At 41.9% G+C, this 27,237-nt stretch overlaps 1 protein-coding gene across 1 annotated transcript; it reads right to left on the bottom strand.

The window, feature by feature from the left end:
- Positions 1 to 26,259, bottom strand: phactr4a (phosphatase and actin regulator 4a). Its single transcript, XM_042506040.1, has 16 exons — positions 26,054 to 26,259; positions 17,954 to 18,124; positions 17,784 to 17,864; positions 16,398 to 16,765; positions 15,800 to 16,208; positions 15,239 to 15,652; positions 13,395 to 13,769; positions 10,104 to 10,235; positions 9,019 to 9,595; positions 6,044 to 6,273; positions 5,114 to 5,285; positions 4,794 to 4,849; positions 2,038 to 2,099; positions 1,776 to 1,913; positions 1,297 to 1,373; positions 1 to 1,122 (listed from the first exon to the last, which is right to left on the bottom strand). Exons 1-16 carry the CDS (start codon positions 26,109 to 26,111, stop codon positions 1,107 to 1,109), a joined length of 3,336 nt encoding a protein of 1,111 aa, XP_042361974.1. The 5' UTR covers positions 26,112 to 26,259; the 3' UTR covers positions 1 to 1,106.
- Between the last annotated feature and the right edge of the window lie 978 nt (positions 26,260 to 27,237).

Here is a 27,237-nt window from a genome sequence, read left to right as displayed (position 1 = left end):
ACAGGTTATTTTAATTTCTTAGTGGATTGCTCATTTATACAGTGTGCTTTGCAAAAAAAACAACAACATTTTTTTTTAAAGATCTCTGTATCAAAAAAAAGTACCATTACTACTTGGAAATAACATCTGAGAAATACTTTACAATTAAAATGTCAGCATTAATGTGGATGTACAATATATAAAGTCAATCAAATCTACATAATTGATCTATACAACTGCAGCCGGCTATTGACGTGCATATATAAAGAACCGTAAAAACAGCCAGGAAAATAAAAATATGTACATTTTCCAGCTTGAATAATTCATTATAAACATAGAATTAGAGGCTCTGAACTTTTTTTAAATTTCCTACACACCCAATAAAGGAACATAAGGTGCCTTATTAGAAAAAAAAATCTAGAGATATGTGCTCCATTTAAATGATCAAAAAAATAATACAGTAAAATGCACACTTTTCAGATATTAGGTTGGAATCAGGGCTCTGAGGGTCGTGCAGAGCTCAAACTCTATTCAGTTTTAAATAAGAAAAACGCTGCGGAACAGAAGTCTTTCACATTTTGTCCGACAGTGTGAGATCATGGGGAGTAAGGCCTGTGTGTGGCACCTCAGGGTACACATTTGCAGTACCAAACACATACGTATTAACAAGTTTAAACAGGTGTTAATAGTAACTACAATGATCTCTTTATGTGCATAGTTTTCCTGTTCTGCAGGGAAGGGAGATAATCGAATGTGAAGGCAGGTAAAGGCATGGGGAGAGTGGTTTCCCCCGAGGGAGACAGTGTGATAACACTCCAACAGTTATCCTTTCAGTTCAATCTATCTGAGCCCCCGGCAGAGAGAGGAGGAGGGGATTCTCACTTGTTCAGTGTTGGCACCAGAGTGCCTCCATCATGGACGCACCATCAAACTCCTCCACAGTCCGAGAACTGCAGCCGTGGGTTGAACCGATTCGTGGCTTCTTTGGTTCCAGTAATCAGCGACAGTCGGCTGAAGCAGGCTAGCAGGCAGGAGAAACAGACCAAACAGGCCACGTGTTCAGTTCACAGTGTGGAGACCGACTCACTTCCCACACTTTTAAGTGCTCTGCAGGTCGGCGTGTGCAGCTAAGGCCGATGAAACCTGGCAAAAAGAGAGGGGAGAAAGGTTATTCCGGACCTTTCATCGCTGCAAACGTCTTCAGAAAATCTTCAAAAAAAGGAAAAACAGAAGCGATAAAGTATTGATGACTTGGCTGAATACACTTGGAGAACAGCTGAGGTGAATTATTGATGACGTGCTGTATACGAGCCTGACCGGGTATAGATCCTGCTGTCTTCGTGAACCTCCATCTCCATACTCTTGAATTCATTGAGCTCCTTGCGGATGGCGGCCTGAAAGTAGACATGACAGTGAAAGAGGTTTCATCCGTTTATGTGTGATCAAAGCTGCTTTTGACTGAACTTACAAATAAAAAAACATGTTTTTACCTTACGTACAAATTGAACACACTTAAAAATATGTCACATCCAGCGTAATTCCTGCTCCTACATATTTTCTGAGCTTCACTGGACCAGATAATTTACTTGGTAAAACTCAGCCCGGCCATTAAACGCTGGCTGCATTGCATTCCCGGGATTCCTGCTGGATACTGAATCTGCTTGGAATGCAAATCCTCTGAGAAAAATACATTGCTGTTCAAAAGACGCACAGAGCTTAGGCTCTCTCTGTCTAAGCTGCAAGATCCCCGTCAGTATAAAGAGAAGTGCGGAGTGTGCGCTTGCGTTGAGTCTCACCTTGTCAGCAGGAGTGAGCTTAGTCCACGGTTTATCTGCTCGCCGGTCGTAGTCGTGAGCGTGGGTGCTCTCCACGTACTCGTGGAAGCGCAGGATCTTCCGGGCCTGGAGCTCAGCCACCGTGGGCCTCTGGGACAGCTGGTGGCAGAGTGACATCAAGTTAAGTGTTTTATGTGTCATTGGTGTCAGTTTGTGCTTCATAATAATAATAATAATAATAACTGTGTGAATGTATGAAACAGTTCCTTCGCTGCATCCTGACCTTTCTCGTGAGCCTCCGTTTGATCTCGCATCTCTCTAACCGTCGATCCGCTTCGTTCTTGGCTGCGGGAGGAAAACACATTCCATGAGTGAGAGGGGAAACACTGCAGCCAGTCAGGTGGATTTCACCCGAGCTGCCGTCAGCATGCCGCGGTAACGGGAATCCTTAATCACCGCCGTGCTCCACACAAGGCGCCGCATTGTTTCGGTGTGGCTTGTGAAGCGTCGTCTTGGCCAAGTCTTTCGAGGATAAGTGAGACGCGGCGCGGTGGTATGAATCCTGGATCAGAACGTGTTGACAGACTCGGAGACGTATTGTGTTGATACTAACTTGGCTTCAGAGTGATGCTGCATTGATGTTTCACCACAGTCTGCTGATCTTCACTTTGCTCAGCCTGCTCATAATGTTCACGTGTTTGTGTTGTTTAAACAGAACGTCAGAGAGGGAGATTCAGTATGTAAACCCGGAGCCAGAGCTAGTGATACTGGTATCACATGAGAGTTAAGACTTCAGAGAGAGAGAATCCAGCCTAACTCTTGTCATGAAGGGGGTTAAATAGCGCTTAAATGTTAAAAACTGGCACGGCCCATTTTCACCGAAGTCCCTTGATCTCTCACCTTAGGATATCTGCATCAAAATCAATTCTAAGGAACCCCTTGAGTTTCCTCTTAACATACTTGCCCTTTTTATACTAGTCAAAAGCAGTTTTGGGCAAAACCTATTCAGTTTTTGTCATGCAGTACCTATGTCTTTTTTCACTTACTGAATTTAAATATTACTGCATACTTGGGTCCCTGAACAGTCTTGGAATCACATAATTGGGTCTGACTTAAAAGCTGCGACTCTTGTGGATTCAATAAGCCCACATTATTTATGTGCAACGATGATTCCCCCCACAGATGCAATTTCATTGCAGTGAGACCTTTTTTTTTTAAATTAAATAAAAATACTGTGAAATAATCTGTGGTGACCTCGAGGATGATCAAAGCCAACACAAACTAGAGATCCTGATCATTCTGAGGAAGTATAGTTTCATAGGTATACTGATTATAAAGAAGTTGCTCAGTACTTTCCTGAACAGAAGTGCTCACCAACCAATCCCCAGATGCGGTGCAATTCTTACAGAAATCTCCAAATGTCAAAAGTTTTTGACACTAAATCACAGTATGGGTTTTTATATGGTGTTCCTCGAAGTCTTAGTGTCTTAATGTGGTATTTTGATGATATTTTTGACTGTTTTTATAAAGTTTTAAGTGGTGAGAAATGCTTAAATTCAGCCAAAAACCTGTGTTGCAGATGGTTTCAACACTAAAAATTGCTGCAACAAATGAAATATTTAAAACATAACTGAAGTTTCTTTTCATTCTTGCAATATGTTGTATTTAATTGTGCTCTAAACCAACATGTTGAGTATGTTTTGTAAAATAAAATTGAAAGTATTTAATTCATTGTGTGGACCTCAAACTAATGTCAAAGGAGGTGTCTGGACTCTGTGGCTGGACTGCTTGGGAACCACTGCTCTAAACCACGAGGGATCCTGACCCAATTAGGGGGTCAGCATTTCATTCATTTCTAGGAATAAAACTAAATGCATTGACTATAATTGAAATTGAAATGAAACTGTATTCAAAAAGTATGCGTGCTGTAAAATATCAAAATATCTTATACAAAAATTCATCCAAATCAACTTTGGCTCACTGTTTTGGATTAATTGTGCAGTTTATCAGTTGTTCCATGCTGTTATTCTAATGGGTTTAATACATTACGAAATATCCATAAAATATATTATGAAAAAGGTTTGGAAGCACTGCCTTAAACTTTCACAGTTTTAATAGGGACCTAAACAAAACACAATGTTTATTTAATTTATGACACACAGCACTGAGCTGCATCTCAATTTAATCTTTATGCTCCCAGCTTCCAGGTGATGTGTACCACTTGTATGTGGCATACACTGCTGACCTGCTATTTTGCCCTAAAGATCCCCTGCCCTCCCTAAAAAAGACAAAGATAGGTCTATAGTTGGGAGGGGGTGATGAGGTTAAAGCCATGTTTTCCATAGATAGAAGTAGATGTTCCCTTAATCAGCAGTTTGCATATGAATCAGGGTTTCACCAATCTGACTTTCCAAACTGCTTCGCAGGTAAGTACAAAATGAAAAGGTCACAAACGCTGGGTGGTGAAATGAAATGCAGGAAACAACCAAATGCATAACAAATGGGATGAATAACACATTTCAGTATACAGAGGTCATTACAACGTGAGACCCTAATTTGAACTGAAATAACTGATCTGCATACCGACAGCCTGAAAGAAGACTGGATGCGTATATGATTCCGTCTCCAACTTTGTCCACATCCCATTTCTGTCATACGAAGCAAAACATGTGCACGTCTGGTCTGAAAGTATGCACGACATTCTGACTGTACGTATTGCTTTATAAAGTTTATGTGGGGGTGTTGAATGGTTTATACATCTGACCTGTGGAGTAGTGACATTCAAATCCGAGACAATATCTTAAAAAAGTAAAGTCACTATGGACATTGTATAAACTGCTGTGTGTTCAGTGACTATCAATAAGCCAGAGGCAGAGAGGAAAAAACCCACATTAGCCAGTGAACAAATGCCAACTATTGATTTGAGCCGAGAATGAGGAAAATGAAGTGTGCACTTTCTGACCTTGCGGCGCAGAGGAATTAAATGCAAATAAACACACCTGAATGAAGAAGTGAAGGACGGGGGAGCGATAGTCTTACCTTGAAGGATGTTCCTCTGCTCCAACTCATCTGCTGTTGGTCTCTGACTCAGCCGCCTGGAGACACAAAACACTGTTGACTACTCATTTTTAAAGGCTGATGTGGATCACTCGAAAAGGAGCATATTTTGTCTCCAGGAGGGAGTATGGAGAGCCTTTCAAATTCTATGAATTACACTATAAATAATGTATGAAATCTGTCAAGCTGCATCAGCCGTTACATCAGCGATGGATGATGCTGACTTGCTGCATCCAATTTTTCTCTGAGGACATCTGCATTCTGGTGTTTATCAGTTTGCTGAGATGATGTGAGTTCTTTACCGTGTCAGTGCCGTGCCGATCTTGTTCCTCACTGCCAACCACTGCTCCCTGTTGTGCCAGCTCATGCTGTCTTGGTTCTCCTGAGCGTCCCTTTCCTCTCTCTCCTGTCTCTCCTGTCTCTCCAGCTTCAGGGCTAACGTGTCCTTCCTCTTCACACGGCTTGCCAGTCCACCTGTTACACATATGACCCATTTATTTATACATATCCTCAATTTTAAACAAATTTTAAATCGCGCATCACGGTGTTCATGAAATAGTCGTAAGAATAAGCAAACAATAAAAATGTAAATAAAATGTGTATTATGTGGTTCCTCCTGCAGGTTCTGGACCTTCATAAGATGCTCTTTGCCTCCTGTCAAAGGCCCTCATGACTCTACAAAAAAAAAAAATTCTCTGTTTTGATGCTTTTGGGAGACACCTCTTGAGCTTACAGGAACAGTGAGTAAGATTAAGGAAGATTAATCTTCACAGTCTAGTCATTGCAGATTGCAACCAGTTGAAGCTTCTCTTGGTTATGATTCCTATAGCTTTCATTGTTCAGGAGGTTTTTAATGGCAGCCGAATTATCAGAAGAGGTCTTTTCCTTTACAAAACAAACAATTTTAACCAGTAAACATAATAAAAAAAAAATCAGTGTCTTTTCGACACTCTTGTCACGAAGGGGCTGCTAACTACTCTGGGTGAAGTGAAAATGTGAAACACAGATGTCCCCAAGTAGAGCCAGTTTTTGGATTGTCCATTCTGGGCCACTGTAGAAACATCACGGTGTTGGAAAACAAAAGGTCTTCAGGCAGTGGCAAGCACAACAAGAATATTTAACAACTTCCAAACTTATTCTCAAGTTGTTTTTACACTCAGTAGTTCAGTATTTTTTTTATTTTGTGTCTCATATGACTTTAATGGAGCAATACGAAAAAAAGACCAACTTACTTGGAGGGCTGTCATCGTCATCATCTTCGTCGTCGTCTCTGTACAGGATGGGGCCGTCAGAGTCAGTATCCTCACCGTCCCCGGAGCCTCCTACCTCTGGGATCGAACTTACTCTGATCTCTCCGACTAAACCCCTCCGGCTGCGAGGCTCCAGCTCAGGCTGGCGAGGAGGCCTCTGAGGATGAAGCTTCCGCATCTCCTCCTCCATGTCAAAGTCATCGTCTTCTGGCCTGTGAACAAGCACAAGCTGTGAGAGAGCTCAAGAAGCTCAGATACAGGTTTTCTCTTTTGTCTACGTGTGAGAACAAACTGCGTTACTTTCCAGCTTCTTTAACGTTCTGATGTCAGGGTTCCTAAAGTGACTATTTTTAATACCACTCAGGGTGAAATTTTAGACCATTTTTTTATATTTATTCATGTTTTCTGTCTCCCTCTGCTTGTGGGATTCCGATTCCTTCATTCACATTTTATAGAGTTTGAAATACACTGCTCCTCGTATGTATTGCCTTGCACCAGTTTCAGGAATGCTGCAAAATCTTGGCAAAAAGAACCATTTATTACTGAATTTACACTTCCCCCTGTTGTTTTGCTATCCTGATCTGCATTACATTATTACTAGAGGCGTTTGATCAATTATTCAAACAGAGATGTCCAAAAAGTCCAAAAAATCCTGAACTTCACATGACTTGGCATTTTGAAGACTGATTTAAGACATTATGATACCAATTTATGCCTTACTTTAGATGCATGAACACAATGACTTTTACAACTTTTTAAGGATCTGCAGGAACCCTGGATGCTCTAATGTGGTAAAGTGTGCAGCAGAGTGCCACTGGGAACAGCCACGGGCAATTTATAGCCCTTCTGTCAGGTGAGAGAATAAAGCTCGACTGTTTGCTGAGGAGATTAATGAGGCAGAGTTTTACATGACTCTTTTTCGGCTGACTGTGGAGGTTCGCTCTCTTGCTGGTAGCCCTCAGGTCAATAGCCCAGGAAACAAAGTGCTGGTCTTTTTTTAATTAGGGATATATGCTTGAAATTCAGTAAACCTGAGAGAAAAAATAACACCAAATCCAATAACAAAAACATTTACTGTCAAATGAAGAGCTTTGAAGTCCCTGCCATGTCCTGTAAATTTATAATTGTTTAATGAACACTCATAAATGAGAAATCCAAATGGCAGATTTGTAATAACGTTTTACATCTTTATTTCAGTTTGGCCTGTCTCCTTTAAGACATTGAGTTACAGGCCAGGGACTCTTTGACCTGGCCCACCCAAAGATTCTTCCATTTGTTTGCTTAGATTTTTTTCTTTGTTGATATTGACCGTTTTCTGCAATAATGACAGCATAGTAATGCAGGCTTGTTACATCTCATAAACATGTTTCCCTGTAAGTTGAATCATTTTTCTGTTTTGCCCCATGACTGACTGAATTTTTAATCTAAGCAGGCTCTTTCACTAGAAAAGCTAGATACATAACTAGTTTGCATGGACTGTGGAGAATGGTGCTCTTAGAACTACTTTTTAGCACATTTTTAAGTCAAATGCAGTAAAATTCTTTAGTGTCAGAAAGCAGCGCAACGGACAACAGGAACTAGGTACAGGTTAAAAAAAAAAAGGGTAAAATACATCGATGATGCAAAGGTTTATGGGTGAAGAGAAAGAAATGTATCTCCTTTTGTTCTTAACTAATATGAACCATATCAAACTTACTAAGACAATAATTAAATTGTGTATTTCAGATACACAGATGGTGGATTTCTGCAGATACTGATGTTTAAAATAACCATTTGGCAGAATGCTGATACAGACTTTTTATTTGTTTTTTTGTTATTATTTATACCCTCTTTTGTGCCAGGGAAATAAAAAAATAACAACAAATAACAACAGAAAAACATCAGCCACTGCCATTGTTCAACGTCATCTTATTTGCAGATTGACCAATGACAGTTAAAAAGGCGAATATCGGCCAATAACGGTGTGTTAATAAAATAAGTGCAATATTTAACACAAGGTGAGTCATCAAATATCTTCTTTTGTCAATCAAAAGTGCAAAATCCAGTAATATCTAATCTACCATTAATTATTCTAATCAAAACCAGCAATGTTCACAATTAAGAGACTCAAAATGGTTATATATATATGGTTAATAATTTATATATAAATATATATATAAATGCTTAATTTACTTTCAGTGACCTGAGTATGGATTTGTTCACATTCTAATTTCCTAAAAAAAAGAAAGTCTCCAACCTTAAACTTGAATTATGGTCTTTCGATCAGTGTCGCGCAACAGAAATTAAATTTTTTTGGCTAGAAAAAAATGTAATGTAAAGTGTTTTGTTCCGTCACCGACACGGTCATGTTTCTTTTGATTGAGTGTTAATAATGTCTCTATGGAGTTCTCTCTCAGTGGCTGGCTAAACTGCCGTCACCAGACTGACTGACAGCAGATATTTACTTGCTCAACATATTTTTCATGTCAGCTTCACAGGAAAAAAAATAACAGTGTTTGTATTTGTTGATCATGGATTATAATCCCAAAGCCACCGTAGCGAGTGAGCGGAATCTGCTGCTCACAGACCGACTGGGAGCTGATCAGCGAATACGGTTAATGAGTTATAAACACATGTACAGCGGGATGTCTGTGTGATTGAAACGGCGGACTATGCAGACTACGCTTCACTAACCATGACAGAAACAGACTAGACTAGGAAGTAAAAAAGGTCTCTGTTTACCATGGAAGTGACTTTCACTGAAGCACACGCTGTAAACAACATGCGACTGCTTGATTTCTGTCGAGCAGTATGCGAAAGAGTTGAGAGCCCTGCTTTAAATCCCTCATAATCCTATAGTAATTCAACCCAATTGAATGCAAACATACAGACGACACTGAAGAAGACTCATTCTCAGCTTAAAAGGCAATGATATTCTTCTACACAAGAATGTAATGTAGAGTATGTGGGACACTTACAGCCTGAGAGGTTCGATGGTGATGGGGAGCGAGTGGCGTGAGTTACCCCCCGCCTCAGTGAGGATGTCCAGAGGAGACTCAAACAGCATTGAGTGGGCCCTCTGGGAGCCGTCCGGGCTGGGCTGAGCTGGGCCGGGGCTGGCCAGAGCTCTCTGGATGAGGATGTGTAGCGGGATTGCTGGAGGCTGGCTGGGGGGCTCAGTGGTCGGGCTGGGGGGATCCGTCTGCACAGTGGGCACAGGACCAGAAGAGGAGCTGCTGGGTGGCTGAAGTGACTGAACTCTGGGGGGAGACGGAGGGATGTGGGATGGCGGTGAAGGCAGAGGCTCGGAAGAGATTTGAGGAGCTGCGACAGTTGTCTTGTCCTCGTTGTTATCTCCTTTAAGGACAGCAGGGGGCATCAGTGCAGGGGCAGTCGCCGGGTCGGTGGTGGGAGACTCTGGGACCTGACTGGGAGGAGACGGGTCCACGGAGTGACGCTTGGTGACAGGGGTCATCCTCTTTGGTGGAGTCGGCGGCGAGCGCTTAGCAGGTGCTGGCACTATGATGATGCCGCTGCCAGGCTGTGAAAGCTCAGCTGTCAAAACAACAACAACAGGAATCAATACTTGTCACACAGACTGATGCTCAAAAACACAGCGTGCAGTCAGAGCATGATGCCTGCGGATGCACATTCATCTTTAGCAAGGTGAAGTTAGTTTTATTATCAAAAAAGCAAGTATGTCAATAACGAGGGTAAAAACGATGTCCCTGTTACTGCTGAGCTGGTTGATGAGTCAGTGAGGGGTGACACAAATATTAACACACAACTGTATCAACAGTTTGTAATGAACATCCACTAGGATCAACAAAATATACACACAAACGCACTCCAGCACGTCAGTTTGTCCATGCCGTGCTATTTCTTGGCAGCATTTGTAGTTAAAGTTAGCTGAGCTGGGAACAGCTCAAATGGCTGCAATACACATGCACAATGCAGGACTGGTGTTAAAACAGCAGTGAGGCGTTCCATGAGGGGGTGAATCAATGCAATCAGTCTGCAGGCTCTGGTAAGACGGACTGAGATCTGGCGCCCGGCTGGGTACCTGAGCAGCTCTGGCCGGCTCTGTGCCGCAGGTACACAGGTAGAGAAAGGTAGAGGCCAAGCTCACTCTGGCGTGTCCAGCTGGTCCAGTAACAGGGCTGCCTGACCTTAGAAGCCCTGTTCAATGAGGAAGCTGGCAAACATGAGCGGAGATGTCAGAGAGAGGGACGTGTTTACATTCCAAGCTGGGAGATAAATGTTTGTCTCGGTTTGACGCCGTCCAGAAGCAGAGTATATGTCCATGTAAACAACCTCTGTGGAGAAATGTCTGTCTGAGAATAAGATAAGAAATGCCTTTTTTTTTTAATCCTGGTTACATAAAAGTACCAGTGTAGCTCAGTATTTCCCATTGAGACATTTTCTGACATTCCTTTTCTGACTTAATCTAAGTAGACTTAATACATTTATTAGCTATGTATAAAACTGTGACATTTTCAGTGCACTAAGAATTTACTTTGTATGCTAACATTATATCATTAGTGTTATTAAAAACATACTTAAATACAATTAATTGTATTTGGCTGTACTACCTTTTCTCAAAATGCTGTACTTTAAAAAAAATTAAATAAAACTTTAATACAACTTTAATAATTGGAAGTGTTATTAAATTAAATTTAAAGTGCACTAATAAGCTCAAATAAATCATATTGATGTATTTTCAACACATTTTTGATTACAGTATATTTTTTGTTCACTATAAGTGTATTAACATATCAAAAACTAAATCAAAAGTATGTAATGTACATAAGTATGCTTTATAAAAGAACAGCATGAGAAGTAAACTTTAGTATATTTAGGTGCATCTAAATGATGCTTTAGAATAGTACAGTTAAATGCAGTTAATTGTATTTCAGCATGTCATAGCAATGATGATATATAATTAGTATATTAAGCACAATGTTAGTATATCTAAAACAGCTCACTTTTAGTGTATAATTTAAATTTGAATAATTAAAAGTTTTTCAACAATCTTTTTTTCAACTTGGGATGGTAAAAATGGTAAAACACTTCTCTTTCAGGGAATGAATCACAGGGAAACTCCATTTTTCCTTGTCAGCCTGTTCAGCCCTATAAGAGCTAGACAGATGTATCGACCAGCTCAAAATCAACTCAGTATCAGATATTTGTATCGGTATATGTCAGTCGATAAATTGCAGTACAGAAATATCTAACCAGGTTTGAAGTAAATTGCCGTAAATACACTTTTCTGCACCAGGGGGCAAACTCATTTTTCAACTTTAACATGTATGTCAACTAAAGCTATTGGCCAACATAGTAGTATCAGATTTCAAAGAGTAGTTTTCATATTCATGGGTTTATGCTTTTTCTTTTCAAGAAAAATCCAGCGACCAATAAGGCATCTATGTTTCTAAATCCATGGAAAAAAAAAAAAAAAAGATGCACACTGCAAGAGACACTCTCCAAAGACAAAGTCCATTACCAGTGTAATCTCAGCCAGCTAGTAAGGCCAGCTACTCTGTGCACACTGAATGTGACAGTGTGAAATGAAATGTAGTAGCACATGTATAGAAACCTCGCCTAACAAATGGTGGTGGAATGTGTCACTGCCACAGACACTGTTTCAAAGAGACAGTACTGGGATGGGCTTTGAACAACAGCAGCTGTGGCACGCTGGGCCAAAGGATATGAGAATCTAAAAGCCAATCAGTTTCTATCTACCCTCCAGGGAAGTGCTGGCATTGCATAAATGGTGCAAAGACAAGCCGGTGCGAGTCCTGTCTGCAGAGACTGGTGGCTGTGCTTGCAGAACTTGCACGTCAGCAACACATTGGAAAACACCTACACAGCAAAAAACTGCAGCCTCGCTGTGAGACGCCACTTAAGTTAGACATAGAAAAAAGACTCAAGGTAATAGGGTCAATGCTTAAAGAAACAATACTGTGTGTGTCTTTCAGTCGCTTAAAAAAAAAAGAAATTCAAGGAGTCCCAGCATAAAAAAATATAGCTGAAATACAGCTGTCAATAACTTTCTCTGAATCAAAGATTAATACTTGTTTTCTTCATCTGCTATTTAACAAGCTGAAATGACTAAAATAAGACTTGGGTACATTAAACTTTCAAAGAATATCTTGCTATTCCACCAACAGCATCTTCCTACCTTCTTTCAGTCACTAACCACATGATTTAGTCCGTCAAAAATTACAACAGCCACACCACAAGACACAACAAGTAGCATCTGCATCTTTGAAATAGGTGTGGGCACAAACCTCTTACACCCAACATACCATGTAAATCCCAACCTTAACTGACACCTAGCAGCTGTTTTTTTTTTCCTGTCTAAATGAGAGAGCCTTTCATCTACAAGAAAATGTTGTATTTAATTTTAAAATAATTCAGGGTCATGGTTTCCCACACATTCATTCATCTGCCATAAGAAGATTTTTTTTTATTTTTGAGGCTGGACCATTCATTAGGAGCGCTGTTCAAAAACTGCTATTCTTTGGGGCGACCTCCAGCTCAACTGTTAGAGTGTGCGCCCCACATGGCTGAGGCTTCTGCAGCGGCCTGGGTTCGAGTCCAGCCTGCAGCCCTTTGCTTTCTCTCTCCCACCTTTCCCATCACTCTCAGACTATCCTACCAATAAAGGGAAAATGCCCCAAAAATTATCTTGAAAAAAAAAAAAGCTATTCTTTGTTTGACTGGTTTGTTTAACTACTTTCACATAGGTGTAACATTATGCAAGTGTGCATGTCAGTGTGAATGTAAAGAAATGTAGTCTATCAAAGGCAATGTGCTCCCAGTGTAAATATTTAAGAAAAACTTTGTCTGGCTCTTCTATCACTCATCTACTCCACCTCTCTAAATGTGACAAAGGTAAATAAGGAATGACGTCACGTCTGCTCGGTGTACGTGTACATTTTAAACTCTATCTTGGCTCTATTTTGTTACTTAGTTGTGTGGTACAACCTGTTTTTTTAAGTTTAAGCTACATAATGTTTGAACATTCTAGTGAAACAGGCTGCAAACTCTCAAGTGTCCCACCACAAATACATGTTTTAACCTATGGGAAACACTGCAATGGAATTTGGGGTTGATGCTAGCATGGCCGAGTGGTCTATGGCCCTCTGTGGAGGTGGTTGTTTAAATAAAGCATGCAATCTGAAACCATTGTTTCTAAAAGATTGAATAAATAGTTTCCCTAGGCCTAATCAAAATACTACACAGCTCATTATGGAGGTTGTTTGTCTAAAAGTATAAAGACACAAAGACCAGCTTTTTAAAGACAGAGATTAATTTTCAAAGCGGCAGAAGCAGATGCCAACAAACTCACCAAGCAGTGCAGGGTTGCTGTTGCGGTTGGTGGGTTTGGGTGGAGGGATGGGAGGCTGCTTGGCGTGAGGAGGGACAGGGGGTGGCGTATCAGAGTCAGCTGAGGAAGGAGCAATGAGGGGGGATCGTGGTGGGTCTTCAACTATTAAGGAGACTGTCCTCGGTGGCTTGGCTATGGCTACAGCAGCGGAGGAGGAGGAAGAAGAGGACGAAGAGGAGGAGGATGAAGAAGAGGAGGGGGTTGAACTCCTGCTGGAGTCAGTGGAGGGTGTGGTGAGAAACTTAGGGGGGAGCAGTGCTTGTTTGGGTGGGGGAGGTTCCTGCTGGGAGTCTTGTGGTGGACGAGGGTCAGGGGCGAAGCGGACACCAGTGGACTCTACAGAGGGTACACACACACACACACACACACACACACACACACACACACACACACACACACACACACAGAGATTACAGGGAAGGTCAAAGCAACAAGGTAAAACTAAGCACAAGACAAACAAAAAAGGATCATCACATGCAGCAGTGATACTCAATCTATGGCCTGTCCTAAAATCCTAGAACTGTCCTAAAGTTCTAGAAACATCCTACAATCCTAGATATGGTCTTCAAATCCTAAATATCCTAAAATCCTAAAAAACATGTTGCTGCTGCAACTGGCCCCTGTTCTCCTGTCATTTTGCAAACGAAGCAAGTTGAGTATCCTTGACATACAGTAAAACCTGAACGAGAAGCTGAGGTGTTGGTGATCATTAGAAAATAAGCCGCTGTTTCAGAGCTTATCCCAAGGGCAACTTTGATCAAGGCTCAACTGTTATTAGAGGATGAGAGGTATCCAAAGTTCACAAGCAGCAGACATGCAGGACGATCAAAGACGCACATCGATTTGTTCTTCCCTCTTTTCATGTTGGCATAAATCCGTGTATCAAAGCTTCATAGCTGCTCTTACAGTTTGTGGAGGCTTTCAGATTGATTTTGTTGACTTCAGAGTTACAGTTCAATCATTTACCCATAATGCCTTCACTGCACCGTCAGGAGACTTTGGTTTGCACACGTTGGTATTTCATCACAGCAAAACATTCATTGACTGACTATTTACTAGGACATCTGCGTGTTAGCTCACATGTCAACCAGTCATGAATTTGTCTCGACCTTCTCCTGGCTGACTCAAAGTTGGTCAGATCACTGCTTGTCATCATGGATTAGCTACAAGCAGATATCACTTAAAACATAAAAGTCACTGTCACAGTGAGACAGGCTGAACAGTAGTTCAGTTCTGTTTTCCTGCTTATCACCGTAATCAATGTTTGACTGGTACATTATTAAGCAATGTTGTACAATTATTATATAACTCAAGTAACTGTTACAGAGAAGTACTAGGCAAAATGTGAATCTGTCCTAAAACAGTACTCGCATGTACATATTTGTGAACACTGAAATTGTTTTTGCTTGTTCTCTATCCTCCAGTGTGATGGGTGAGACAAAATCCATTGTTCTTTTGGCAGAAACACAGTCCAAAGATGGAATTTCATGCTAGATAAACATTAACATCGGAAGATACCCACCTAATATGATTATAAGCTGAAGTCTTACATTAGCTTTAGATTCTAAACTGGACTTGCTGAAGTTTTTTAAAACCAGTCATTCGGAAATCAATCATTTGCATGTGTCAGGGTAATTTTCTTGTACTTTTTACCAATTTCTTGCTAATTCTTGGGTAATTTCTTCTTTCTTTGCTCAGTGCATTTTTGCCATGTGTTTTTAAATAAATCAAGACATTTTCCTCAGGTTTTTAAAAGGTTAATGTCACACACTGGCAGGTTGAAAGTCTGAAGAGAGAGATCTTACCTGATCGTTCTCTGAACTCTGCAGCCGGCATATACCTGGGCAGGGTGATCCTCCTGTCAGACTCAGAGGCTGGGCGCGTCCTCTTGTTGTCCTCTGAGGAGCTCTTCTGTAGAGGAGGCCGCAAATCTATCTCAGAGACGGGCCTACCTACAGGCCGCGGCTCATCCACTGACCGCTGAGGCTCGGGCTTCTCTCTCCTGTCCTTCTCCTCCCTCTTTTCCCGGTCTTCTCGTCGCTCTCGATCATTCCTCTTGGCCCAGTCATCCCATTTGTCCCTGTCCTCTCTCCTCTCTCTGTCATCTCTCCTGTCCTTATCGTCTCTTTCTACTCGCACGTCTTTCCTCTCCCTGTCTTCTCGTTCTCTGTCATCTCTGTTGTCTCTCCTTTCCCTCTCAAGCCTCCGATCCCTATCCTTGTCCCTGTCATCCCTCCTTTCTCTGTCATCATGCTCCCTGCGTTCCTTCTCGTCCCTGTCTCTCCTTTCTCTCTCATCTCGATCTCTTTTTTCTCTCTCATCCCGATCTCGCCTTTCTTTCTCATCTCGATCTCTGCGTTCTCTCTCGTCCCGATCTCTCCTCTCTCTCTCATCTCGATCTCTCCTCTCTCTCTCGTCCCGATCTCTACGTTCTCTCTCGTCCCGATCTCTACGTTCTCTCTCGTCCCGATCTCTACGTTCTCTCTCATCCCGGTCTCTCCTTTCTCTCTCATCCCGATCTCTACGTTCTCTCTCGTCAGGATCTCTGCGTTCTCTCTCATCAGGATCTCTGCGTTCTCTTTCATCAGGATCTCTGCGCTCCCTCTCATCGCGATCCCTCCTTTCTCTATTGTCTCTCTCTGGTCTTTCATCTCTCCTCTCTCTGTCATCCCTCCATTCTCGCCTATCTCTCCGGTCGCCTCCGCCATCTCTTTCCTTTTCATCTCGCCAGTCCCTTCTTGCTCTGTCCTCCTTGTCATCTTTTCCATCTCTCCTCTCTTCCCTGCGGTATCTATCATCTTGTGGAGGTCCTCGGGGTAAAGATCCTCCTCTCTTATCAACATCGGATGGCAGACGGCTTCGTCTGTCCGCTTCTCTCCTCTCTCTGTCATCCCTCCATTCTCGCCTATCTCTCCGGTCGCCTCCGCCATCTCTTTCCTTTTCATCTCGCCAGTCCCTTCTTGCTCTGTCCTCCTTGTCATCTTTTCCATCTCTCCTCTCTTCCCTGCGGTATCTATCATCTTGTGGAGGTCCTCGGGGTAAAGATCCTCCTCTCTTATCAACATCGGATGGCAGACGGCTTCGTCTGTCCGCTTCCACAGCAAGCCTTGCGTGAGAGTCCACATCCAGAGGTGCCCGGTTGCTCCGGGAGGCGTCTGATGGCGCTCTGCTACGACGGTCATCTGCTTGGGGCGGCCTCAGGGCATTCCCCTTGAAGTCAGATTCCCCTCGAGACACTCGCACCCCTGGTTCTGACATTCTGTCCATGTCCATTGGCACAGGGTGCCCATTTTTCACTGGTGGAGCTTTGGAGTGGTTAACGTCATTGCTCTCTGTTCCATGAAGACACAAGCAGGAGAATACAGTTAGCTTTGTCAAAAATGGAGACAAGTCATCCACACAATACTTTTTGACAGGGAATGTCACTGTTTAACCCTTAAATTATTAACTGCTAGGAATAATTTTTACAGGTTATGCATGTCGGTCCATAGGATAATTTTGATGTGTGCACATCACCCACACCTAGTGGGTGACAAGACAGACAGCTAGCTAGCTGAAACAATATGCAGGAACGTAGTGCCTACTTTCCAACCTCCAGTCTGCACTAATTACTTAGCCTTGGCTGCTCTACACTGTGCACAAACCAGGTGGGATGGGAGCTAGCTAACGGCACCTATCATTCAGCCATCACCACTAGTAATGCCGCCCAGACCGAACAGCCTTGCTGTGGAAAAATTGTGCCTATCCTCTGGTGTCCCCCTTGGCTGCCCCAGTGAGTAAGCGTCTCAATTTTGAGCCACAAACCCTCTTTAGCAGTGTTAGTGTTAGCACATTTGTAGTGTGTGAGCACAGCTAGTGGTGCTAATGAAGTTAACAATGCTAAGGGGATTTCAGACTCAAAATCAGCCACTTTCTTACCAGGGCAACCTGGGGGAACACCACAGAGCAGCAATCATATTTCTGCAGCAACTTCCTCCCACTGCAGTTCAAAGTGGCCAAGGCTAACATTAGTCAACCACTGGAGATTGGAGGGTGGACAGTGGGCACTTTGTTTCAGCATGTTAACATGAGTAGCCGGCTATCTGTCAGTTAGCTACAAGTTAACAAAATAAAAGAAAAGACATCTACATCACAACACATCTAAAGGGATAGCACCTTGAGATGCAGCACTAAAGCTCACTGAGTCACTGGAGCACCAGACCAAAAGGAAAGGCCTCTTGTATATCTAATTTTTTTTCCTAAAAAAATTAGCCGGTTAGTTACCGGTTAATGGGTGTCGGGCTATCGAAAGCAAAATTTACCAAAATGGACATCCCCATCTTTGACAAAAACAACTAAAGCCCGACCTACCATTCTCTGGGATGTCCTTTAAAACCCCTCTGGCAATCAGCTCTTGCCGACTTTTTCTAACAGATATCCTTCTTTCCAAGGCTGAGGAAAGAAACAGAATATATGAATAAATCAAGCATAAAGTAACGCACACAGCAGGGGAAAGTAATAAGTTCTTGTGCCCAGCATACCTATCGATGTTTCAGTGAACTTTTCACTTGGCTTCTTCTTTCTCCATTTCCACGGTTTGAAGATCTTTCCCATTTTGGAGAACTTGCCTTTGCGTTTGGTTGGAGGTGTTCCCCCACCGGAGTTTCCTTCCTCACCTCCTGTTTTGCTCTGTTGCAGGTCGACCTCATCATCTGTGAGAACAGGACAGTGGCAAACAGAAAACTCAAAGTTAGACTTCTGAAAAATAAGTGAAAGAGGAATTTCTTTCATTTTAAATCTTATTTCGCAAGGTTTTGGTCTCGATGCTCCAAGAAGGCCAAAGCAATTAATGCAAACAATACAGCACATGAGCAATGCAGTCTGTCGTACGGCAGTTACATGTTTAAACAGCTGTGGCTGAACAACACAACACCATTTACTAAATTTGATTTACACATATTTTCCTTTACAGAACACAACAGTTCATTGTGCTCATGTGAATGTAAGTGAAAAGTCCCTGCTGTGTTTTATTGACAAACCCAGATAATATTTGGGCTTATCACAGAATTCTTGGCAAGCCTCTATTATTAATTGTTTACAATGGAATTTAATTTTCAGTTTCACTAAATGCCCACATCTGCATGACAACTGCTGGTGGCCTGTCACTGTAGCAAACACTGCAGTTCAGAAATCTTCTGCATGGTTAGTTATCATGATTGCCAAAAAATAATTAAAGGTAGTTACAGCCTATTTTCAAAACTGCCAGCCATACTTTAAGGACTTTCTAACAACACCATTTGAGAAAGTATGTATTAAGATATAAACAAACAGCATTATATCCCACCCAATAGTCAGATAAAATGCCATAACTAGCTGATATACAGGCAAACATGAACCTCATTGTATTGGAAAATCAACAGAAAAAGGTTCCTCCATCATGCTGAGAATCCCCAGACAATAATCTAAACAGCAGTTTAGATTTCTGATCAGCTATGCACGTCCAGACATAGGGTGGGGCTACAACTCTAAACTCTACGTTCAATTATCTGTTATATCAAAGGACGAATCCAAGTCCAAATTCCACTCTCACTGCCCAAGCTGTCCCAGCTGTCATGTGAGAGCAGGACAGTAAAATATGGGCACGGCCTCTCATGGTATTATTTACAGGGTGGAGTGAATTAATGTGATTTTTGCCATAGTAGTTATGATAGTTTAGGATCATTGGACATCCACTGCATTTGTCACGTTTGCCATCAACAAAGTCGTTGATAAATTTCTTTTAAATAAGAGTGATTAACTACACAAAAAAGCTAGAGTTGCCCCTGCGAGTTGAAGATTCAAAACATCTGTCGAGGAGTCATCTGTCAGTCAGTGTACAGTGTACTTCAGGACCGAAACGTCCCCAGAAGTGGCTGCAGAGCGAGTGCTCCTAGGTTTCATACTGCTTCGGAACGAAATGGAACAAACAGTCGACAGCTAAATCCATTCAATGGACAAAATTCTGTGCCAGGTCCAGCACTAAAATAAGCTCACAGCTAAGACTAAACTATGACTCAAAATTCTAAATTCTTATGCTTTTGAAAATCTTAAGTACATACTGGGTGTGAAACCACCATTATAATTCCAAGGTGATGACTCACATGACAGCAGTTACACAACACCGCAATATGGCAGCAAACACAGAGTGATGCAGAAGGCCTATGGTTTAAGTGCAAGCAGGAGGGAAGGAAATGTGCTCACCATCAGGAAGACAGGTAAGCTCATTTTCTTGTTAGAGCAGTTACAATTACATTATGACAGTGAGACAGAGGTATGCGTAATGAGGAGACTCACTTCCAGTTGTGATCTAAGAGGAATGTCTGCAACAGAGTGACATGAATCACTCCCGTACATCCGTATAGTGGACATTCGAATCATCTGTCGACTAAGACTGCTTTAAGTCTGCTTCTAGTTGTACTAGGTGAGATGTACTAGGTGTACTGTGCAGTGTACTTCTGTTGGTCCCCAGATTTTGCTGTGGAGTGAGTGCTTTTGAGTTTCATGCTACTCTTTGGTACAAGTAGCTATGAACATGTGGACAGCGACCAGGAGGAAGAGCGAACCGGTACCATGAAAAGCAGTGACATTACAGCTAACAACAAGTAAATACGATAAAGACTGTGGCTCAGTAAAAAATGTTGCACATTTGCACATTATTAAAACTTAATATGAAATTAAAATATAATAATAGTAAATAATTCTAAGTTCTGTAGAGCCTTTGATAATCACACATTTTGGGCATGTAAATACACACACACTCTGTAAAAGGTGAGTCAGGGTTTCAGGTATTAGGCACTTGAATTTAAAGCTTTTTTAGCCCTTTTCAAGATCATTTTTAACCAAAGCAAAGACTGACTTTTGGACAAATCATATTTTTCTCATTCACGCATTCAGTAATTAATATGTAGCCATGTGCAAAGGTAGGTTCCATGTCAGAATATGGTTAGTGAGTTAGTTAATGTACGTTTTGCCAACGGGTAAGTGCATGTAAAAGTAAAAACACAATATCAGATTCAGTGGTAGTTTTAAAGATTTGTAACTTCAGAAATGTGAACTTTCACATGGAAAAACTCGAGTCATTTTGACTTTAAAAAAAAAATTAAAAGAAGGATAAATTAATAAAAATGTTTGTAGCAATGAACAACTCATAAATGCAAGACTTTTGCAGCCTTATAAAATTCAAGACATTTTAATACTTTTTAAGGACCTGCAGATACCCAGTTAGTGTGTGTTTGGAGGCTCAAAAATTGATGTTCAAAAAAGGTAAAATGAAATGACCTGGGGAAAACCAACATAAACAGTGAGGTTGAGAAAGGCAAAACATGAGAAATGATGCACAACAAGGTGAGAAGATGGGATCCCTATTCAGCAAAATCATAACTGACTGATTTTAGGTCAATAATTTCTGACAGAGGAAGGGGAACACCTGTCTTACCAAACACTGACTGATATTACACGTTAAAGGTTTTTCACAGACGTTTGACACTGACGGATTAAAAGTGGATTGGTACCTTTTACAATCTCAATAAAAACCTGCAACCTGCGAATTAGTTTTTCAAGGTCAGAGATAAACGTAGCCAGTATCATGAGTCAGAGAGGAAAGCTGAGGACATCAGGCCCCTTTGGGAAAATAATTTTTTTTTTTTGTATCTTGAATGGAAGGGTTAATGATTAATTCATGATTTATTAATGACTAACTAGCATCTGATCAATCAGGAGTACAAGAGCTGTCAATGCAGATTTTCAGAAGTTGGTTCTATGCATGTGGGTTTATTTAGTGGTGGAAAATTTCCATACAGTTAGGATAAATGTGCCAAACGTTCAGTGGGCAACCACAATCTAATCCCATGCTGTGGACACAATGAGTAGATTTCCATATGTCAGAAAGGACAGAGTGAGCTCACCCAGACTGCTGGAAGCCTCTGTCCTGCAGCTCTTCGTCAAACTGCCTCATTGTAACCACCATTTCTTTAACCATTCCTTCATTCTAACAAAAATGAACCGCCAAATTTGAATTAACACTCAATTACAATTAAGCCTTAACCACCAAGGTATGCTTCAGGTCTTAAACTAAAAAAATGAGGACGGAACAGAAAGACAAACAATGGCAGCAATGACAGCGTCTCACTCCTGGAAGAGGTGATGAAGAAACAAAGTTTTGTCTTTCAGTAATGAAGAAGACTGTGCATCTTCATTACTGCTCCCTCCTCTTTTAATGCTGTGACAGTGACAGGCGAACACCAGGGTGAAGGACGGTGTTGTAAGAGCAGAGTTGCTGTTTTCAGGAATAACATTTGTGAGAAACTACACGAGAGATGCAGACAGCTGTCGGCAATCTGAGCAGAGAATGAATTGGCAGTTTATTTGTTAGGTGGTGGTAAATGTAGTGTTGTGTGTAATATTTCCTGTCGCTTTCATCTACAATAATCAGTGACCAGGTTACTAGTGTTTTTCATTAATGTGGGGAATATGAATAACCCATTTTCTCTGTGCACCACAACACCATAGCTTGAATATGATCATGCCGGGATAGACTTTATTATTCATGTCCCTGTAAACACAGTTCCCGTCAGAAAAGACTCTATCTGTAAAGCTCAGTTTAACATAACAAATTTCAAATTCATATTCTGAGACTATTCATCTTGAGTGGGCAAGGCTGATTATGATCATCCCAAACCTCCATACTGTCACTGTTATTGTCACTGTGTGTAAACATGTTTAGTTTGACTCTGCCCCTGCAGCAACGGTGGCATTGCTAGAGAGCACAACACAAGAGTAAACTGGTGGATTAGTTACAACTTGTGGTATAAACTATTGCAATGCTACTCTGTTGCATGTATCACATGGCAGGACAGAAAGACGTGTTCTCTTTAGCCTTGAGCTCCTTTATAATTGGTCTTCACACTACTGGAAGCTGATAACAAATGTCAAAAATGTCAAAGCTACAGAAAGGAATGTTAGATTAGGCTGTTTATCAATAAGATATATACAGTATATATATATATATATATATATTAGCATTCCTTACTCACTGTGTATGTCCTTGTTCATTATCTTCACATTGTTGAGGCAGTTTGTTTTGCATACATGTATGTTAATGAGCTGATACTGTTCAGCAAGACATTAAATAATTTTGCAGTTTCACTGGTCGATACACCTATAGTTTAGTCACAGATACAACACACATTCCCACTGCACAAAAAAAAAACACTAACACGAGCTAACATATGGCTTTTTAATGCAATGAAAATGTGCTGAGAAAGATCACAACTGGGTCAAATGACTCTGCAGTAGACACAGGTTTTTATGATTTCTGGCTCCAATCGAAATTGATAGGAACACAACACCTGGGTGAACACCCCAATTTTAACTCCTTAACCGCCAAGATGGAATGACACGCCAACGCTAATTATCGTACATCTCCTCAAAAATTAGCACTAAAACACCAATTCAAATACATCGGCACCAAGTTTGAAAGAGATACTGAATAATTAAGAGATATATGAAGAGAAGAGACCACTGAACAGTTTTCAAAGATCTCTGCTCCTGCTTCTGTCTACTGTCTACTCTGGCCTGCCCGTGACATCCTACGGACACACCAACAAAACAACACACACACAAAAGCTGACAGAAAGGCAGACTCACGTGCTGCAGCGGTGTGTTCACTGGCAGTAGGAATAAAATCTGTCACCTATATTCAGCGGGCTTCTTGTTTGAAAGACCTGCGTGCATGCACTAATTTCGGTGGTAAAGGGGTACAAGTGCTGCTTAACTGGCAATTAACCTTACATGACCCACTGCTGCAACAATAGTTCAGGAAAAGTTCTCCATAAAATGTAAAATGATTTTGTATCTACCCTTCATATGAAGTAAAGCAGGCTGTTGAATGTTATGTGTGAAATCCCATGCTGAAATGCAGGCATACAGAGGCCATTGAACTCTGTCAGTGCACTGGCCCTTACAGCTATTCCTGAAACATGTGGGTGGGTGTTAAACTGAGAGGGGTGGGCTGGCAGTCAACTGGGAGACACTGATGTGCTTGACTGCAACAGAAGCAAAGTGTGATGTGGTGACCTTAAACAATAGAGCATGACAATCTGAGATGGCTGTTCTTGACAGAGGCATCAGAGAATTAAAGGCAACGACCCCAAACAGGAGGTGAAAACAGTCGAGAAAGAAGAGAAAAATGTGATAATGCTCAGACTCTGCACTAACACCCAGGACCAGGTATGCATTTATAAAGGGACGCTAAACAGGAAAGCTTGTTTCAACAAAACCTGAGTGTAGTAACAGCATAGGCTTCTGTAAATGTTCAGCCAGTCAACTTCAAAGGACGTCTTAAAGCATGAAACCTGCACTAACCACCCAGCACTCTATAGCCAAGCTGTCCATATGACTCATGCCAATCACATGACACTCTGACACCAACTACACAAAATAGCACACCAGAGGCAAGAATACATTTTGCAGAGAGCGAATATGTAACGAAGAGGACTGTCTCGTGTTACTTGTTTCATTCAGAGAGTGTTGAGAAGTGTTTGAACTGAAGCCCTACAGGAAAACTAACAGCAAATATTGATCCAACAAATGATAAATCAACAGTTGGTTCCTTCTAACCAACTGTAGACCAACAGGTAAGTGTTGGTCTAAGTGAAAATTAAAGGTTGTGATAGTGAAAGACAGGAGGTGGTCTTTCTGATGTAGAGGCTGAATTCCTATAGCTGCGAGCTTTATTATTAAGAGGATTCGTAGGTGTGCAAATAGACCTTGAGAGGATCCACCTTTTGACAGCAAAAACAGGTTTTGAAGGTTTAAACTATAATTAGCTTAATTACAGAGAGACAGGGGCTTCAGGGTTCATCGTGCACCTGTGGAATACAACATGAGCCTGTTTACACTTTGTATTAACATACGTTTTTGGTGATCTGACCACCAAGTGGTCAGCTCTTTGTCATTCTGTTCACACATGGCATTAGAATGTGTCTCCATGTGCCCAGATTTGACCTGTTTCAGTTGAGTAAAACCGTATTTCATCATAGAGCTGCACACAGTGCATTAGATTTGCAGAGCCCCTCCTCACCCTACTCACTCTAGCTTTCTGTTTATCATGAGATAAGCACAGCCCACAGTTAGGCTGGGTATCAGTACTCAATACCTTTAAATAAGTCAGTACCAAGTGGTATTAAAACTTCTCTAGAAAAATGTGACTATATTCAATCCTTTTTGTACCAAGATCTAAAAACAGTAAGACTATTTGTATGATTTTGCTTACAGCCACTCACCGCAAGCATTCTTCAGTGAAATACAAAATACAAGTGGCCCACTACTGCAGCAGCAGCTACAATCCATACAGTCTGTTTAATGGTGAAATCAAGCATGATGCATTCGATGGAAATGGCAGTTCAGTATTCTAAGACGCCACCAAAACGTTCAAAAGTAAGGCAATACTACATGCTTGTGGCATGTTGTGGCAAGTAAATGCTTCCATTTGTATGATGGGTATTGAATGAAGTAGAGGAAAGGTAACAATAGTAATAATAAAAGTAAGAGGTCAAATGAAGAACCCTATTAGCATCTGTATCATTTACTAGTAAAAGTACAAGTGCCATCAATTTGAAATGATACCCGGACCCACCTCTAGATCCCTGCACCTCCCAAACTCTAAACTACTGCTGTGGGAGTGCGAGCTCCACTTCAGGGACAGTTGGTGAGAGTCCACCTGCACACATGGTGTGACGGGGCTAACTGATAGCATCACAAGGTTAATGTTAGTTAATGGTCATTAATAGGTCAAGCAGCTTCGGTGTTGGTGTATGTTTTTTGGGACCACAACAACTGCTCGGGCCAACTGGTCAGACCTTAAATTGACCGTTCACTGACCCAGGAGGAGAGCGACTCCAGGGACAGTCCTTCAGTGCTGCGTCTACCTTGTGTTACAGCAGCAACCAACCATTTTAATGGGATAAGCAAGGACCTCAGCTGAGCAGGTAGTCCTTAAATGTGGCCCAGGATACATTAGTGTCCACACTGCTGAAAGAATGCGGCAATATGCAGTCCAGACCACATCTGAATGTGGTCTGAGCGATCAAATCAACACCCATTGAGGACTTATTGGGTGGATTCACACCTGTACTTAGAGCTGTCTACTTATGATACAATCACCCATGATGCATGTTAATAGCAGGCTTAAACAACAGGTGTAAACAAGGCCAAAGACTTAAGGCTAGCTGTTTATAAACAAAAAAAAAACAAACGGATCCAAATGGGCAGAGCTGGTGTCAGTTGGTGCCTTGTACCCCCAAATCTTGTTTTTCAGAGAGGCCTCAACAGGGAGCTGCAGCGCTGAGTGTAGACAGAGAGAAGTTTGTGTGGTTTGTACATTTCACAATCACCACATTCCATCTGCATGCATTCTTCTACACCTGTCTATGCCTGCCGCCTTCCAGTTTCTCTCAGTTTTAAAAACACCTGCAAACTGTATCCACTTGTTGACTTTCCACTCTGCACAAATGCAAACATGCCGGCAAGGTTGTTCCCTCTTTAAAACCAGTCAACACGTTCACTGGAGCCATTTAGAGCTGAGCCTCTGGTCTCGGACTCACCCGTGTTGTGTTGGGCTGGTTGCTGGGCCACTGTGTCATTGCTAGCAGTTTGTCCCATGGTACGGATCCTGTCCCTGCTGGCCTGCAGGGCCCTGCCTCTCCCGAGGCCCGCTGCAGGAGAGGAAACCCTAAAGCCACCTCGCTCTTTTCCAAGCAGACATGGAGCTCCTGTAACTCAAGACCGTCTTGACTGCTCACTTGCGTCGTTTAGTCTCTCTTGTCTCTTCAGTCTTGCCCTCCCCCTCCCTTCAGCCTGTGTGATTTGGTCTCTCCCTCCCTTCCTCCCTCCTTCTTTCGCTTTAAAACACAAACACACTCACTCGCTGGGTTCCTAGGTCCCTCCCTTATTGGAGCTCTGACTTCATAAATAAGGTACGCCAATAAGGTAATCCAGCAGATGCCTTTCATTCCTGAGAGCACATTTTTCAGGGGCAAAGTTCACAGTAGGCGAGCTTTGAGGTTTGGCCGATCCGGCCGTCAAGCCTTGAGGGATTTGCCATGCGGAGGGCCCCCCTGCTAGCACCATTTCACAGACTGACAAAACACTACTCCCTGAAGGGCGAGGGGCGGGCTCTGCGGGGTGAGGTAATTCGAGAAGTGGAAGGTGAGCCGGGCCAAGGTGGAGCTCAAAGCCAGAGAAGAGGAAGTGACACAGTGACAGTGTCTAATGACTCTCCAGGGTTTGTCCCTTTAAACTATAAAATGTATGTGCTAACTGATAACACTTTATTAGATATTAGCAGTGTTGTTTTACAATTACACCTGATTCCTTGACTAAATGGTTTTTTTACAACTTATTCGCCAAAGGTTTTGGAAATATAAACGCAACACCTGGGCAGTCAAAAAGCCAAAACCTGTCTTGAGGCCTCACTCTCAAAGACATCCTCCATGCAGGGCAGAGACAGGGCAGCCAGGCAGGCTGTGTCAGAACGTTTTTATCAGAGCACAGTGTGATTAGGTTATGTGTAATCAGTGTGTGGGAGTTAGAGGGGAGCCTCCTTGCATTTTAGAGATAAAACTGGAAAATAGGAAAGATGATGTTAACCTTCAATTCTACTGCTAATCAGACAGAATTTGGTTTATAAAAAGTGATCCAAGTCTGCTCCAAGGAGATGACCGTGCAATGTAATAACCTGTTAATAATTTGTTCTTTTTTCTGCAGGGGGGAGACAGAGAATAACAAT

Source organism: Plectropomus leopardus, chromosome 18 (assembly GCF_008729295.1).
Source record: "Plectropomus leopardus isolate mb chromosome 18, YSFRI_Pleo_2.0, whole genome shotgun sequence".
NCBI lineage: Eukaryota > Metazoa > Chordata > Actinopteri > Perciformes > Serranidae > Plectropomus > Plectropomus leopardus.
Note: the sequence above shows the minus strand (reverse complement) of the source record. Positions and strands in the feature narration are given on the sequence as shown.

What these genes read in the sequence shown, in the direction of transcription:
- phactr4a (XM_042506040.1), bottom strand. Translation starts at nt 26,111, where the DNA reads ATGGGACAAACTGCTAGCAATGACACAGTGGCCCAGCAACCAGCCCAA. An exon ending in GCAGAGGAACATCCTTCAAG is followed by an intron (nt 2,100 to 4,793) that starts GTAAGACTATCG and finishes TTCCTCCCGCAG; the next exon opens with CCAAGAACGAAGCGGATCGA. An exon ending in AACGGAGGCTCACGAGAAAG is followed by an intron (nt 1,914 to 2,037) that starts GTCAGGATGCAG and finishes CTCTGCCACCAG; the next exon opens with CTGTCCCAGAGGCCCACGGT.